At 37.7% G+C, this 15,189-nt stretch overlaps 2 protein-coding genes and 1 pseudogene across 2 annotated transcripts; 2 read left to right on the top strand and 1 right to left on the bottom strand.

Moving 5' to 3' along the window:
- Positions 1-1,420: 1,420 nt before the first annotated feature.
- LOC106300477 lies at positions 1,421-2,267 on the bottom strand (annotated as a pseudogene).
- A 1,023-nt stretch (positions 2,268-3,290) lies between these two features.
- On the top strand, positions 3,291-5,296 carry LOC106300473. The gene is made up of 5 exons (XM_013736626.1): positions 3,291-3,497; positions 3,586-3,943; positions 4,025-4,460; positions 4,547-4,628; positions 5,032-5,296. The coding sequence occupies exons 1-5, from the start codon at positions 3,429-3,431 to the stop codon at positions 5,260-5,262; spliced, it is 1,176 nt and encodes a 391-aa protein (XP_013592080.1). The 5' UTR covers positions 3,291-3,428; the 3' UTR covers positions 5,263-5,296.
- A 1,018-nt stretch (positions 5,297-6,314) lies between these two features.
- Positions 6,315-8,524, top strand: LOC106300475 (proteasome subunit alpha type-5-A-like). The gene is made up of 10 exons (XM_013736628.1): positions 6,315-6,394; positions 6,500-6,543; positions 6,658-6,739; positions 7,018-7,098; positions 7,383-7,496; positions 7,573-7,674; positions 7,763-7,821; positions 7,924-8,026; positions 8,104-8,169; positions 8,232-8,524. The coding sequence occupies exons 2-10, from the start codon at positions 6,530-6,532 to the stop codon at positions 8,322-8,324; spliced, it is 714 nt and encodes a 237-aa protein (XP_013592082.1). The 5' UTR covers positions 6,315-6,394; positions 6,500-6,529; the 3' UTR covers positions 8,325-8,524.
- The last annotated feature ends 6,665 nt before the right edge of the window (positions 8,525-15,189 follow it).

Raw genomic sequence — 15,189 nt, 5'->3', positions numbered from 1 at the left:
TATAATTAAATTTAAATGATAGTAACATATATATATGGTATATTTTAATATTAATATTTATTAGATGATGCTTTGTGCTCATATTTTTTTTTTATCATTTGTATATGTTATACTAAAACGTCTAAATTAGTGATAACAAAATTTTCACTGTGGGATTAATGGTTTACGTAATTTATAACATTTTAAAAAATTAAGTCGTCAATATTTTTTCAAAATTTTTATCAAAAAATGTTCAAAGTAAATTTAAAAATTAAGATATTTATGTATTTTTATATGGCATATAGTTTAATTAAAAATGATACATAGATTTATATATCTTTTATTTTTGATACTTATTAAATGAGACTTTCAACTTATATATTTTTTAATTATTTGTATCATGTCATAACAAAAGTTTTAAATCGTAGATCACAAAATTTGAATGTGAAATTTTTAACAGTTTTAGTAATTTATACTCGTTTTTAAAAATTCAAAATATAATATATAAATAATTTTTTTAATTTTTATTATATGGTTACTATGATTATTTAATTTATTTTAATAGCTTAAAATTAAACAAATATAATTATAATACACACTTATTTTTATCAAATTTTTATTATTCAAAATCATTAATTGTCATATATACTTTATCCACATTAGGCAATTCCGTAATCTTGTTTAAGGAAATAATGAAGCACATTAATAATGTATTTGTGGTTTAATAAAAAGCTTATTATATATTTAGACCTATTTCTCTAAGGATTCTAAGAATCATTATAGTGATTGACACGTGGCTACAAAAAAATGTTGCAATGCTTCTCAAATAATATATAGGGGATATCATTTTCTAAAGTAAAATTTTATAATAATTTATCTTTTCAGTATAAATACATAAACTAAATTTATAAGTTATATTTATATTTGACTTATCAATTTTTATTTTTTTAGGTTTTGTTAAATTCAAATTAGAAAATAAATTTTATTTATATTATGTTCTATTAATGATTATGTTTATTTTAATATGTAAAAATTTAAATGTATAAATTTTAGTTTATGCATTGCTGGTAAGCTATAATCAAGTCTATACAATACACATGATGAAAGAATGATCTACTTGTTTCTACCATTGTCAATACATCTCTAAAATCTAAACCATTGTTTCTTGATATGTCTTCATCGCAAATCTTGGGATCAAGTTTTTCAAAATTTCAAAGTTTTTTTGTGTTTTAAGTTTTAGGTTCTTTATTGTTTCTCCGATTTTCAGATTTTTGGATATTTATTTTGATTTTATGAGATTTAGATGATACACGATACTCCGAATATTGTCCTATATATATGATCCGTTCATATATGTTTAGGGTTTCAGATTTTTCAGTTCAAGTTAGATCCAAACAAAGTTAAAAAAATATACCTAGTTTAAGCTCTTTTAACTAATCAAAATAGCATCACCTGGCTCCCAAAATAGTTGTGTATTTTCAATTACATCATTAATTCTACAAAAATAACTCAACCACAGCCAAAAATAATCAAATCACAATTTAGATTTGAGAAGACCATAAGCTATAACAATACCCATGATGAAAGAATGGTCTACTTGCGGCTCCACCACCATTGTCAATATATCTTCTCCAAAATCTAAACCATTAACGTTCGATCTTTTCTTTTTAACTTCTGCCAATAATCTTCCTGGTCCATCTTCGATTGTGAAAACCGACGCATGATTCAAAATCTTATAACAAGATTGTCGATCATCTTTATTGGGTTCCATTACAACTTTGTAAGACGAAGATGAACCTCTTGACGAAATCTTGAAGTTCTTTCTTAGTCGAAATCTTGTCCCGGTTGAGTTGCATCCTTCGCAAGATTTGAATAATCCAAACTTTTATTGAAATTCAAACAAGACTTCTCCGTATAAGTCCATAAGGTAAACTTCACCGCAACTCTTGGAATCATAGTTATCCACTCGATAGATTAAGTTTCCTTTGGAATCATAAACTGTGCAGCCTTTGCTATGGTACAACAGTGATCTCATCCAAATCGTGAAACTCTCATGCTCCGTCGTCACGTACGGCGAGCTCTTGACTTCTCCGATGCCGGAGTCTACCGGTACTGCTTGGACAGGATGAATCTGCACCATGTTTCTCAGCTGGACAAACTTAGATACTGTCGTTGCTAAAGTATTTGTATGTGTTGGAAAACTTCTATATTGATAGTATGTGTCCTCTTCGCATATATATTGTCTACTGAATCATATACGAAGGATATGAGTCTCTGGTTATGATAAAAAAGGGATATATTCGAAGGTTTCATCCACATGTTCAATGTGAGATACGACCAAAAATATGATAAAAGTATTATGTAACGACTTTAACTAATTAAAATATTATGCATATACGTGTAGATAAGTCATTATCACGTGGATAGTGTTAGATTCGAATAATATATAAATGCATATACAACACAATAATAAAATAGTTTCAAAATATTAGTCTTTTGTACAATTATTCGTTGTTGGTCTTTGGTTTTGGGCTGATTTTGCATTTTCCTTGCGGGTGAATGCTGACGGTTTCTTGGAATGATACTGCACATAAACGGTTATGACTATCAGATTAATTGCTAACTAGATTCTGACCCGCCTTTATATTTTTTGTTTTACATCTTTTTAGATCTTTTCAATTGGTAATTTAAATATAGGTCTAATGGCATAAAGCATAATAAAATAATATTCTAAATAATGATAAAGATAAAAGAAATAATAGTTGGACCATACTTTTATCAATGGGTCACACTGCTATTTTAATAGAATAGATTATTAATATTTTCAATTTTTTTCTCCCCCCATCATTGCAAATAATTAGCATTTAAATTTAGATTTTTTCATATAAAAGTTAACAAAAAAACATAGCTGTCGCATAATAAACGTTCTCAAAAGCAAGATATTGCTTCTTGTTGCCATTTTAAACCATTGGTATCATATCCCTAGTTTAACAGGTTCTATGATCAGTTTTTATGGGGCTTTATACTTGTTAATAGCCCACTGGGCCTTAATAAAATAATTTTGATGATAATAATCATTACATTATACGAATATAGAGGTAGAGGAGCCACATCTTTTCATGCAATTGTACTTCTCCCGAGAGTCCATGACCACTCTATGCACTACTCTAATTCTATAACATAAGAAAGAAAGAAAAATGTAAATGTAAATGTAAATGTAAATGTGTAACTGTATTACATGAAACTGGTACCCTTTAGACAATGGTCCACTCAGAAAAACTGGTCAAGGCTTTTTCCTTCTATAGACATCTAAAAAGCTAATGCCATTTCCCTACAATTTCTCTTTCTATAACTCTTCCCAAACAATATAAACAACCACATTAGATGCAGACAGCTACTAACCAAAAATAAACACACACAATAGAAGAAACAAAAACAAAGAAAACTCCATGGACATCACAAGAAACAGCATCACCAAGCTCCATCTTCAAACACAGTCTCTATTTCCTCCTAATATGGTAAAAAGAAACAATCTATTTTTCCTTTCTTTAATGCTTCTCTTCTTTCTAGTGTTGTTGAATGTCTCTTCATTTTTCGGTTTTGTAGGAGAGAACTTTAGATGTTGAGCCAAGAATGAGCACAAACCCATTTGCAGAAGATTTCATCAAATCACTGCCAATTTCATCAAACCAAAGCAGTAACAGCAGCAGCAGTGAGATGGTAAACGAAAGAAGACAGAGTTTCTCAACACAAAAGAGCATTGGAGAAGGAAGAAGCAGTGGACAGAGAAAAGTGATGTTAATGGAGTCTCCTTGCACTCCAGGCAGAGGAGTTTTCAGCTTCAGTAGCAGCCTCTCTGGTAGAAGAAGAAACTTCCCTTCTAAATGGGATGATGCCGAGAAATGGGTCACCTCCAGTCATGAATCTCCTGCACATTCACTCAAGAGCCATCACATCCTTAAAGGTAAGAAGAAGAACAAGAAGCCCTTTAGATAGATTCTTGAAAAGTTTTGATCTTTATAGTTCAAATCTGTGGTTCTGTTAGATAAGTTAGCAAACGAAGTGCTATCAACGGAAGGGTTTATATTCAGAGATCTCGAGGAAGAAGAAGAAGCTCAAGTCCAACACAGAGACATGGGAACAGAGATGACACCGGTCGGAAGCGTAACGACTTCAAGATGTCACACGCCCTTCGAAAGCACGTCTCCAGCGAGACACAACACGCCTTCGAACATGTCCGGTCCGTTGACAGAAACCAAAAACGTTATAGACATCTCCGAGTTCGCCAACAAGTTACGACTCAGCGGGTCAGCAGCGACTCAGTATTATAACTCAGTGACGAGTCACTGGAACTCGAGGGAAGAGGAGGAAGAAGAGATATCCAAGAGCTTAAGACATTCCGACATGGAAAGCGAGTTACGGAGAAGTGTTTCAGTAGCTGTATGGGATGATGAAGACGACAAGATCAAGTTTTGTCAAAGGTAATAAACACAAATCTTGAAATAAAATAAATTTATTATAAAATAGATTTAATATAAAATAAAAATCGATTAATTTTTTTTTGTAGATATCAAAGAGAAGAAGCCAAGATCAAAGCATGGGTGAATCTCCAAGATGCTAAAGCCGAAGCTCAGTCCAGGAAACTCGAGGTATGTATGTGCATGCTAATACGTATATTCTGTAGAGAGAACCATATAAAATACGTATGTTGTTACGCTCTAGTAACATATTTGTGGAGCCACGCACCAAAATTGACTAGTCTTTGTTACGTAACGAAGCAAAAAGTCTTTCGAGTTTCTAAAGTGATGATGATATCTTTGTAGTTGTACTTGTAGTTTGTGCAAGTCCCATGTGACAGTGATTGTTTATTTTTTTAAGTAATGTCCTCTCTTGTGAGTGTTTCAAAAAAAAAAAAAGAAAAAAAAAAGTCCTCTCTTGTGAAGTTGTAGAGTGTAGACTTAGATTAAGCTATTAATCATTTTATTGTGTAGCTATTTAATCATGCAAGTGTAGGGTTTATGGTTGAGAGATGAATTTTTATTGTTTTTCTAGGTGAAAATACAAAAGATGAGATCAAATTTTGAGGAGAAAATGATGAAGAGAATGGATACGGTGCACCGGAGAGCAGAAGAGTGGAGAGCTACGGCGAGGCAACAACATGCTGAGCAGTTGAAGAGAGCCGCTGAGACGGCGAGGAAGTTGAGTAACCGCCGTGGCTATTTGGTTGCCGGCCGTAGCTCGTGTGGTTGTCTTCCCTGTAATAATAGTGGTTCTTGTCACTAACTGCTTTATGTGTTTGGATTAATCAATATTTTTATGTTATTTTACTGCTTTATTAATGAAGTTCAAAGAAGGAAATATATATAGTCTTTTCTGATTACATACTGAACAGTCTTAAAAATTGTGAACTTAAGACTGGATAATATACATTAAGATTCTAAAGATTTTGAAAAGGATAACACGAACTAGTGGAAGCTTTGATTATTTTTTTCAGTATAGTAGAGTTTTGTTCTTGTTGTTTTCTTGCTTAACTAAACTCGAATTGTTGTTGTCATGCAAAAGTTTCAAATCCAGAGAAGTAAGAGAATGATTAAAGACAAAACTTTTGCGTCTGAAAGGAGTAGAAACAGTCCTCACAACAAGTCACAGCTTTTCTTTCTCCCCATAATTTTACAAGACAACACTCCTTCGTTTCTTTTGTTCTTTTCTGTTCGGCTTTATATGTAAAACATTTACTTCATGTTTTTAATTAATAATAATGTTTTTAGCTTTTCATACATATAAGAAAACCTAGATATTATTTAATAATTATAAATAATATTATTTTATATAATTAATAAATTTTCAGAAACCTTGAACCAACAATAATTCAATAATTTTTTAAAAAGTTTGTGGTTTTTGTAAAAGGCTTAGTTTGTGATTTGTTATCACTAAAATGATCAATAAATAAATTAAAAAACTACTTTTGAGAAATATTTGTAAAAATATATTATAAGTTAAATTTAAACCAACAATGTGGTGCTTGCTTGAGGCTGTACATCAATATTCATAGACGATACACTTTATTATTCTTATAGACAAAAAATTATTTTGACAGTCTATTCTGTCTTCTCTCTTGTTGTAACACTTGAATTCTGCCATATGAGATGAAAAGGACATGTAAAATTCCAGTCCCATGTTTGTGAAATATCAATTCACAATTTTTACAGGTACAAGTCCCGATCCAAGTTAAGAACAAACCAAAAGATAAGGCCTACTTATGGCCCATTATTAAGATAGTTAGGCCTTTTAAAGCCCGTAATAAAACGAAGCGTTTCGGATCCATCTAACTTGTTGATCAAGAAGCGAACCTTTACAAAAACTTTTGTAAAAGCCAATCCCAGTTTCTTCCAATTCGCCGATCATCAATCACCTGGTATGATTCTCTAATCTCAGCAAGGGTTTTGATTGTGATACTCCTGAGTTTCTGGGTTTCACCCAGATCTGTTAATCGTTCTAGGGTTTTGATTCTGTTGTGCAGACTCTAACAAGGTCGAAGTCGAGGAAGAAGATGTTTCTCACAAGGTTTGTCTATAAATCTACAATCTTATGCTTTTGGGTTCACTTAAATGTTCGTCCTTTTCGTGTTTCGATCGTGGGTTTTTGCTTATCGTAGTTACCGATTTTGTTGTTGCGAAGGACCGAGTATGACAGAGGAGTCAACACTTTCTCTCCTGAAGGCAGGCTCTTCCAAGTTGAGTATGCCATTGAAGCTATCAAGGTAACTCTTTTGTTAACTTCTCTGTGAGAAAAGTTGGGGTTTTTCTTTGATTGGATTATGCAACTTGGGTTCGTATCTACTTGTTTAAACGCTTATTAGTTCTTAGAGTTGTAGCCACTGGAGCTATTGAGAATAGATAATAGCAGCAGCTTTTAGAAAAGTTGAATAATGATTTAGGGGTTTTATTTCATTGCTTAGACTATTGCATAAGTTGGGTCACATTAGCTTGTGTATGGAATCTCTTCAGTGAGTCTCTGATGAGTGTGGAATGATTGCAGCTTGGTTCCACTGCAATTGGAGTGAAGACAAGAGAAGGAGTTGTGCTTGCTGTGGAGAAGCGTATCACCTCTCCTTTACTGGTTTGTTAGCTTTCACTGAATATTCTGTTTTTCAAAATTTTCTCTGATTCAACAAATTAAGTTTCTGATGCTGCATTATACCTAGTCTCTGGAGCTAGGATGAAAATATAAGCATTCTATGTTACATATGTGATATATGCTATCTCAGTCTATGTTAAATTACTACTTATAAATTTGTAATGAATCATGTTAAATATCACTTTTTATTTTGAAGATAGGATGAAGTATATGTTACGTATAGTGATATCTCAGTATATGTTAAAATACTACATTTTATTTTTCAGGAGCCGAGCAGTGTGGAGAAGATTATGGAAATTGATGACCATATTGGTTGCGCCATGAGCGGTTTAATTGCTGATGCTCGTACACTTGTTGAGCATGCAAGAGTTGAGACTCAAGTGAGGTTTCTCTTTCTTGTTTTCTTAGCGTTAAAAGACCTTTTATGTTATTGACTACTTGGTTGCTGTTGTACAGAACCACAGATTCTCGTATGGTGAGCCAATGACCGTGGAGTCCACAACACAGGCGCTGTGTGATCTGGCTTTACGGTTTGGTGAAGGAGATGAAGAATCAATGGTAATATTACCTGATACTCAAATTGGAATCTTGAGTTGCTGTCACATCTCCTCTTTATGATTCAAATCACTGATTACATTTATTACAGTCCCGGCCATTTGGAGTATCTCTTCTCATTGCTGGCCATGATGAAAACGGTCCGAGCTTGTAAGTATTTTTATTCACTAAAACCTTTCTTCTACAGAAATGATTCACTTGTGGGAAAGTTGCTTGTTGATCAAATTGTTAAACGGTTCGGTCTTGTTACAGGTACTACACGGACCCGTCTGGAACATTCTGGCAGTGCAACGCAAAGGCCATTGGTTCAGGGTCAGAAGGAGCTGATAGTTCTCTTCAAGAGCAATTCAACAAAGTAAGTTTAGCTTTTATACAATAATACCTCAGTATGATTGCATCAGTTACTGTTATAACCTTTAGTTTCCTTAACAGGATCTGTCACTCAGTGAAGCTGAGACGATCGCTGTGTCTATCCTGAAGCAAGTCATGGAAGAGAAGGTACAAACTTTTAAATCCAAAACCTAGTTTTGAATCCAATCTAATTGGGCTTGTCTGCGCAGGTGACTCCGAATAATGTGGACATCGCCAAGGTAGCACCAGCGTACCATCTCTACAGTCCAGAGGAAGTGGAAGCTGTCATTAGTCGTCTTTGAGGATGACGGGTGATGTATCTCTCCACCTTGTTCTAGTTCGGATTTCGAAACAATGTCGCTTTCTTTCACTTTGTTCTGTTAGATTCGATGTTTCATGTGACATTCGTTGTGTAAGAGAACCTTTTCTTTCCCATTTTCATTCTATAACCCTATCGGATTTGGTTGACTCGGAAGTTCTTAGGGCATCTTTAACGCTGAAACCCTTTGAAGGTTTCTAAAAAAAAATATATATTAATATTTAATTATTTTAGTGTTCTGAAACATTGCAAAAGTGACAACTGTCTCTAAATATGTGGAACCGGTTCTAAAACTTACTAAATAGGAACCTGTAGGCTGTTTCTCTCTCATGATTTATTAATTTTTATTTAATTTTAATTCTTAAGAACTCATTTATATCTTTGCGTTGAAGGTGTTCCAAGTCTCAGGGCTTCGTTTTGTTAGTTGATGTTGGGTCGGAATCGCGTTAATGGGCCTCGCTTTTGTCTTGACTATAATAAATCCATTCGGCCCGAGTAACAAAAATCATATCAACCCTGCGAGATGAACTTGGTTAATCTTATTTTGTTTAGTGTTGGTTAGACAATCAAACAACAATTATCTCCTATGTCAATGGTTAATAATTTTCATTCTACAAAATTTGGTTTAAATTTTACTAAATTTGGTTTAAATTTTACTAAATTTGGTTTATATACACCAGTACAACCTATCAAATGAATGAAAAGTAATTAGCCACTGGCACCACGCCGCCGCTAGGGTTTTAGGGCGATTCTGAAGACGATCGCGGATCTGGGCGAAACTCATCAGTTTGGTTCGTTTCGAAGAGATCGGCAGGTAGGAAGGGAGAGGGAGACTACCGCACACTCCTCTCATCACCGGTGTCCTGTGTTTTACAGTGTTATCATACCACATATCCTAGTTTTGAAGAAAGCGTGACTCAAAAGAAATCTAGGTTTCTGGTTTCGATACGACTATTTCCCCTAAATAGGGTGTTTGTTTCGGTGCTGCTCAGGTATGTCTCAGTATAATGGTACCAGATATAGAGGGGAAAGCTCGCGATATGTGAAAAAACCTACACGTGAAGAACCAGAGATCATAAAAGTTCCGGCCTTTGATTACTCGGATCTTATCGAGAAGTTCAAGCTTACACTTGTTGGAAGAATGTTCCATAAGGATGGTAGAAGTATGGACGCGCTCCTAAAGCACATGCGAAGAAGACGCATTTGGGACGTGGAAGGAAGAGTCAGAGGAACCAATCTCGGGAACAATAAGTTTCAACTGGACTTTGACAAAGAGGAGGACCTCCAAAAGGTTTTGAATAAGAGACCTTGCCACTTCAACAAGTGGAGCTTTTCTCTCGAAAGATGGATCCCAACAATCAAAGAAGACTTCCCCAACAACATGACCTTTTGGGTAGAAGTGGAGAGGATCCCAAGCCACTACAAAAAAGAACAAACATTCTGGAGTATCGGGAAAGCCCTTGGTATTGCAGATAAGGTGGATGTACAAGGGAATCGACTGAGAGTCTCCATCAATGGAGATGACCCCATCCACTTGGAACGAAAAATAGGTTTTGATAATGGAGATGTGGTGGCTGTAACACTAAAGTATGAGGACCTTCAACGCTACTGCTACACATGCAGGAGAATCTCTCATGAGGAAGGTACTTGCCCTGAATTGAATGAGGATCAACGGGAACGTAATAGGATAACCAGACTCGAAGCTAAGGAGAAAGAAGAGATAGCAAATAGAGAAGCCTTTTCGATTCCACTACCTCGAAAGGAAGGGCGAGCTCAATCACCAATGAAGGACATGTACCGGTCAATGAATCAAAGAGAGAGCGAAAAAAGATATCAGAGACTGTCGCCAAAGAAGGATCCATTCACGGAAAAAGCAGACCTTCGAAACTTAATTGCTGAGAAACGTGCCCTACACTTCAAGAATGTGTGAAACAGACTTGAGAAAGGAAATATGGAGAACTATCCCTGGAATCGGGAGAGATACCATCCTTACTAGCAGAGACGCGAGCTATCTGCGTATAGAACGGAAAGACAACAGTCCCCCTCTGAGTGGAGGATCAGGGGATCAAATGGACAGTATCGAGAGCAGTCTTATAGGAGGTCTGAGACCGGAATCTACAACAGAAGTGATGGATCACCATCAGACTCGCAGAACACTGTTTCTGACTCCCATCGTCCTCCGAGATACAACGATCGGGAACGATATAAGGAGCAGGATAGAAAGTCCCAGAAGCCTCGATACAAAACCCCTCAGACTGGATTGGAATGGAGACCGGTGCAGAGATCAACAGAACCAGGGAATGAGAGGACCTCGTTACAAGCTCATAACCATGCCTCAGAGAGACGAGAAACTGTAGAAACAGAAACAGAGGAGGAAAGAAGAAGAAGAGTTAAAGGGAAAGCCCATGTTACAGATGAGGAAGGTTCTCCCCGGCCTTTGGTCGTGGGACCATCGGATGGCCCCCTACGGATCAGAGAAATAGAAGATGGAGAACCAGCTCGCAACCAGATGAATCAACTTCAAACATCAAGGATGATTAAAGATAATAATACAGATGTAATCCCTCAGACTGAGGCGGCTTTAGGTAACAAGAGCAATGTAACACCCGAAAAGAGAAAAGACCAGGAAGATGATGATATCTTAATGGAGGATGGAGAATTCGATAAGATGGTAGACTATTACAATGAGCTTGGTATGACTGAAGAGATGATCGACGAAGATGACCTGCTGGAGGATATTGTAGTACCTGAGACACAAATGGTGGCTGTAGAATCAGAGAGTGAGCAGATTGAAGCAATAGCTCAGCTCGGGCAGAAGGTGATATCCAAAGATCATACTTCAAACACAAGATAGAACAAAGAATCCCCGGACCAGAACCAGAGTACCCTACCACAAGACGGCAGAATCGAACAAAAAACGCCAAGGGGTCTTCTAAAAGTGCATGAGAAATCAGGACTGAAAAAAGTGACTCCAGGAAACCCTGATACTAAAGGTATCGCAGCATCTCGGAAACTGGCGGCCAGGAGACGTATGTCACCAAAGAGCAAGGGGGTGAAGAATTCTCAACCTCCAATGAGTGGACGCCAAGCAGCAAAGCAAGTCCCTCGCTCTGGGGTGCTTCCTTTGGCTTTAAAAAGCAGAAAACCAGTGTCTCGTTCCGGTTCGGTGGTGTCCCAGAAACCACCCAGTACGCATATATGAGTGCAATTGCATGGAACTGTCAAGGGGCGGGAGCCTACTTGACCAAGTAACACCTGAGAGAGTTGCATCGCTGTTTTCATCCTACTTTTCTTTTTCTTTCTAAAACAAAAAACAATTTTTCTTTTTTGCAAGACTTTATGTTGGAGTTTGGTTATGATCATTTGTTCACCGTCGACCTGGTTGGGCGTAGCGGTGGACTAGCTTTGTATTATATGGATGCTTCTGATGTGACTGTTAACTTTTCTAATAATCGTATGATTGACATAGAATCACAGATGGAAGGGCACAAGGTTTTTATGACCTTTGTGTATGGAGATCCGGTGATTGAATACCGAGAGAATGTTTGGGAGAAGCTGCTCAAAATAAGTGCTAATAGAACTGGTGCGTGGCTGCTTATGGGAGATTTCAATGAGATTACCAGTAACCCAGAGAAGAAAGGAGGCAAAAAACGGACTGAGTCATCTTTCTTACCGTTTAAAAGCATGTTAGCAGGATGTGGAATGATTGAATTCCCATTCATGGGAAACTCTTTCTCCTGGGCTAGAAGAACGAGAGCGGGACGAGTCCAATGCCGGTTGGATAGGGCAGTTGGCAATGAAGATTGGCATAAAAAAATTTCCCACACTTATGTGGAGTATCTTTTGCGATGGGGATCGGATCATAGGCCGATACTGGAGAGATTCCAAGCTCACGAGCACAAAAATAAAAGAAACTTCAAATTTAACAGAAACTGGTTAAGCAAGGAAGGTTTTGTCGACACAGTTCGCGAAGAGTGGGAGAACCTTCGATCGGACCCAGCGCTGGAACTGTATGATAAATTAAGCAAGATAAGGCAGTCAATCTCAAGATGGAAAAGGTGCAACCCTACAAACAACGCACTGCTCATCGAAGAGTTGAAGAAGCAACTGGATAGCGTGCAAAATGATGATCTCCTCTCCAGCGAAGAAGAGCTAGAAATAAAATTCAAACTATGTGCCGCATATAGGGAAGAGGAGTTATACTGGAAGCAAAAGAGCTGAATCCTTTGGCTCCGAGGAGGAGATCGAAATACGAGGTATTTCCATGCGAAAACCAAGCAAAGAAGAGCTCGCAATAGGATCACAAGACTCAAAAACTCAATGGGAGAGTGGGTCCATACTGAAAAAGAAATAGAAGTAGTGGCGTCTGGATACTTTCAGGAATTATTCACGTCATCAAACCCAGATACGATCGAGGACACAATCCGGTACATTACCGCGTCAGTCAGCGAGGACATGAACCAAGGTTTACTAAAAATCCCTCTTGATGAGGAGATCCGTGATGCAACCTTCGCCATCAATCCTGAGAAAGCCCATGGACCGGATGGTATGACCAGACTATTTTATCAACGATTCTGGAACAACATAGGGAGGGATGTGTGCGACATGGTCAAAGCATTTTTTGAAACAGGAGAGCTCGATGAGAGACTGAACCAGACCAACCTGTGCTTGATACCGATGACGGGCATGCCTGTTTCTATGATGGAGTTCCGCCCGATCAGCCTATGCAATGTCGGATATAAGATTATATCCAAGATCTTATCGACTAGGCTAAAACGTATACTACCTAAGATCATCTCAGAGACGCAATCAGCTTTCGTAGCGAACTGACTGATTACGGACAACATCTTGATAGCTCAGGAGATGTTTCACGCCCTTCGTACGAATCAAAGTTGCAAAAGTAAATTTGTAGCTATCAAAATGGATATGAGCAAAGCGTACGACAGAGTGGAATGGAACTTCATTGAACCTCTATTACTGAAATTTGGATTTGATCCACGATGGGTTTCCTTGATCATGAAATGCATATCATCAGTTTCTTACCAAGTACTGATAAACGGTGAAGCAAAAGGGAACATAGTGCCCTCGAGAGGACTGAGACAAGGAGACCCGCTATCCCCTTTCCTCTTCATACTATGCACTGAAGTGTTGATCTCGCACATTCAACAAGCAGAGCAATCCAAGACCATCACCGGGATCAAGATAGCTAAGGAATGCCCGTCAATCACACATCTTCTTTTTGCCGATGACAGCCTCTTCTTCTGCAAAGCAGAGAAATCTCAATGCGAAGAACTGGTTTGAATCATTGACGTCTATGGAAAAGCCTCAGGACAACAACTGAATAAATTAAAATCTTCAGTTCTGTTCGGTTCTATGGTCATAACGTCCTAAAAAAACGATCTGAAAAGATCTCTGGGCATTACAAAAGAAGGTGGAATGTGTATGTACTTGGGTATGCCGGAAAAGATTTGCGGATTGAAAAGACAAGTCTTTGCGTTCGTACAAGGGAGAATGAATGGCAGAATCAACTCGTGGTCTGCAAAGCTACTATCTAAAGGGGGCAAGGAAGTCCAAATCAAATCAGTAGCTCAAGCAGTACCGACCTACGTTATGTCTTGCTATCGACTACCTCAAGATACTTATAAAAAACTATCCGCCACAGTGGCGCGTTTCTGGTGGAGTACGAGCAATAATAACAAAGGTCTCCATTGGGTGGCATGGGATAAGATTTGTGTCCGTTTGGATGAAGGTGGCCTGGGCTTCCGAGATTTCAACGATTTCAACCTGGCATTGTTAGCAAAACAAGTATGGAGACTTCTTGTCTTTCCAGACTCCCTTCTAGCCAGAGTATTAAAGGGAAGGTATTACCGACATTCCAATCCTATGATAACAGGCAAAGCAAATAACCCCTCCTATGGATGGAGTAGTTTGATGGCATGTCGACATATCCCGGAAAATTCTATCAAAAAGACTATTGGAACCGCGGCAGAAACGAAAGTTTGGGAAGATGTTTGGATCCCTACAGAGCCTGCTAGACCGGCGAAAGCGCGAAGAGAGTTTCCTGATCCTGACTTGAAGGTGCACCACCTGATAGACCATGAACTCAAAACGTGGAATGAGGAGTTCGTTAGAGAAGTTGTTGCAACAGAAGATGTTAACTGTATCTTGACTATGCGGAACAGTCAGACTTGTAACACCTCAGAACCGTTTTAGGCATAGGTCGAACCACCGGCCAACAATCAAACAAGAACATGACCGACGGCTAGACCGTCTACCGAGGTTCGGGAGCGCTACATGACGGGTTAACGGGCAATTCAGCCAAAGTCACAAAAAGTGCAATTTGTAACTAGGCCAGTCCGCCCACTAACACGTCCCATCAGACCAAAGCCTAAGGCTTCTCAACCCGTACCCCAATCTGACGTTGTGTTAGCTCGGACAAGCTAATATCAGAAACAACAAGGCATTTGCACAAAACATTCGCTTTATTTATCTTATATAATATCTAGTTTACAATACACAAAATATTATACAAGTAGTGGCATGCCAAGCGAGAAATAGTACATACTTATAGTCTGAAAGCGTCTTAAGCAAAAAGATGCAAATCTACACCAGCCAGCCTAGCCTCCCGCGACCTCTACAAGCTTGCTACTGGTAACCTGAAACAACAACGAGTGAGGAGTGAGTAATCTAGCATTACTCAGTGAAATACAATCCCCAACTAACAAATACAACCCCTCGCTATCCCACCCGAATACAAACTAAAGCGAGAGGTTCACCTAATAACACAATTCAATAACTTAAGCAATATCAGAAATACGCAGCGGTAAACGATAGCAAGATAACTAGCA

Source organism: Brassica oleracea, chromosome C6 (assembly GCF_000695525.1).
Source record: "Brassica oleracea var. oleracea cultivar TO1000 chromosome C6, BOL, whole genome shotgun sequence".
NCBI classification, from domain to species: Eukaryota; Viridiplantae; Streptophyta; class Magnoliopsida; order Brassicales; family Brassicaceae; genus Brassica; species Brassica oleracea.
Note: the sequence above shows the minus strand (reverse complement) of the source record. Positions and strands in the feature narration are given on the sequence as shown.

Coding starts and splice junctions, on each gene's coding strand:
- LOC106300473 (XM_013736626.1), top strand. CDS start 3,429: ATGGACATCACAAGAAACAGCATCACCAAGCTCCATCTTCAAACACAG. Junction 3,498..3,585: donor CTCTATTTCCTCCTAATATG/GTAAAAAGAAAC, acceptor TCGGTTTTGTAG/GAGAGAACTTTAGATGTTGA. Junction 4,629..5,031: donor CTCAGTCCAGGAAACTCGAG/GTATGTATGTGC, acceptor TTGTTTTTCTAG/GTGAAAATACAAAAGATGAG.
- LOC106300475 (XM_013736628.1), top strand. Junction 7,497..7,572: donor ATGCAAGAGTTGAGACTCAA/GTGAGGTTTCTC, acceptor GCTGTTGTACAG/AACCACAGATTCTCGTATGG. Junction 7,822..7,923: donor GATGAAAACGGTCCGAGCTT/GTAAGTATTTTT, acceptor GTCTTGTTACAG/GTACTACACGGACCCGTCTG.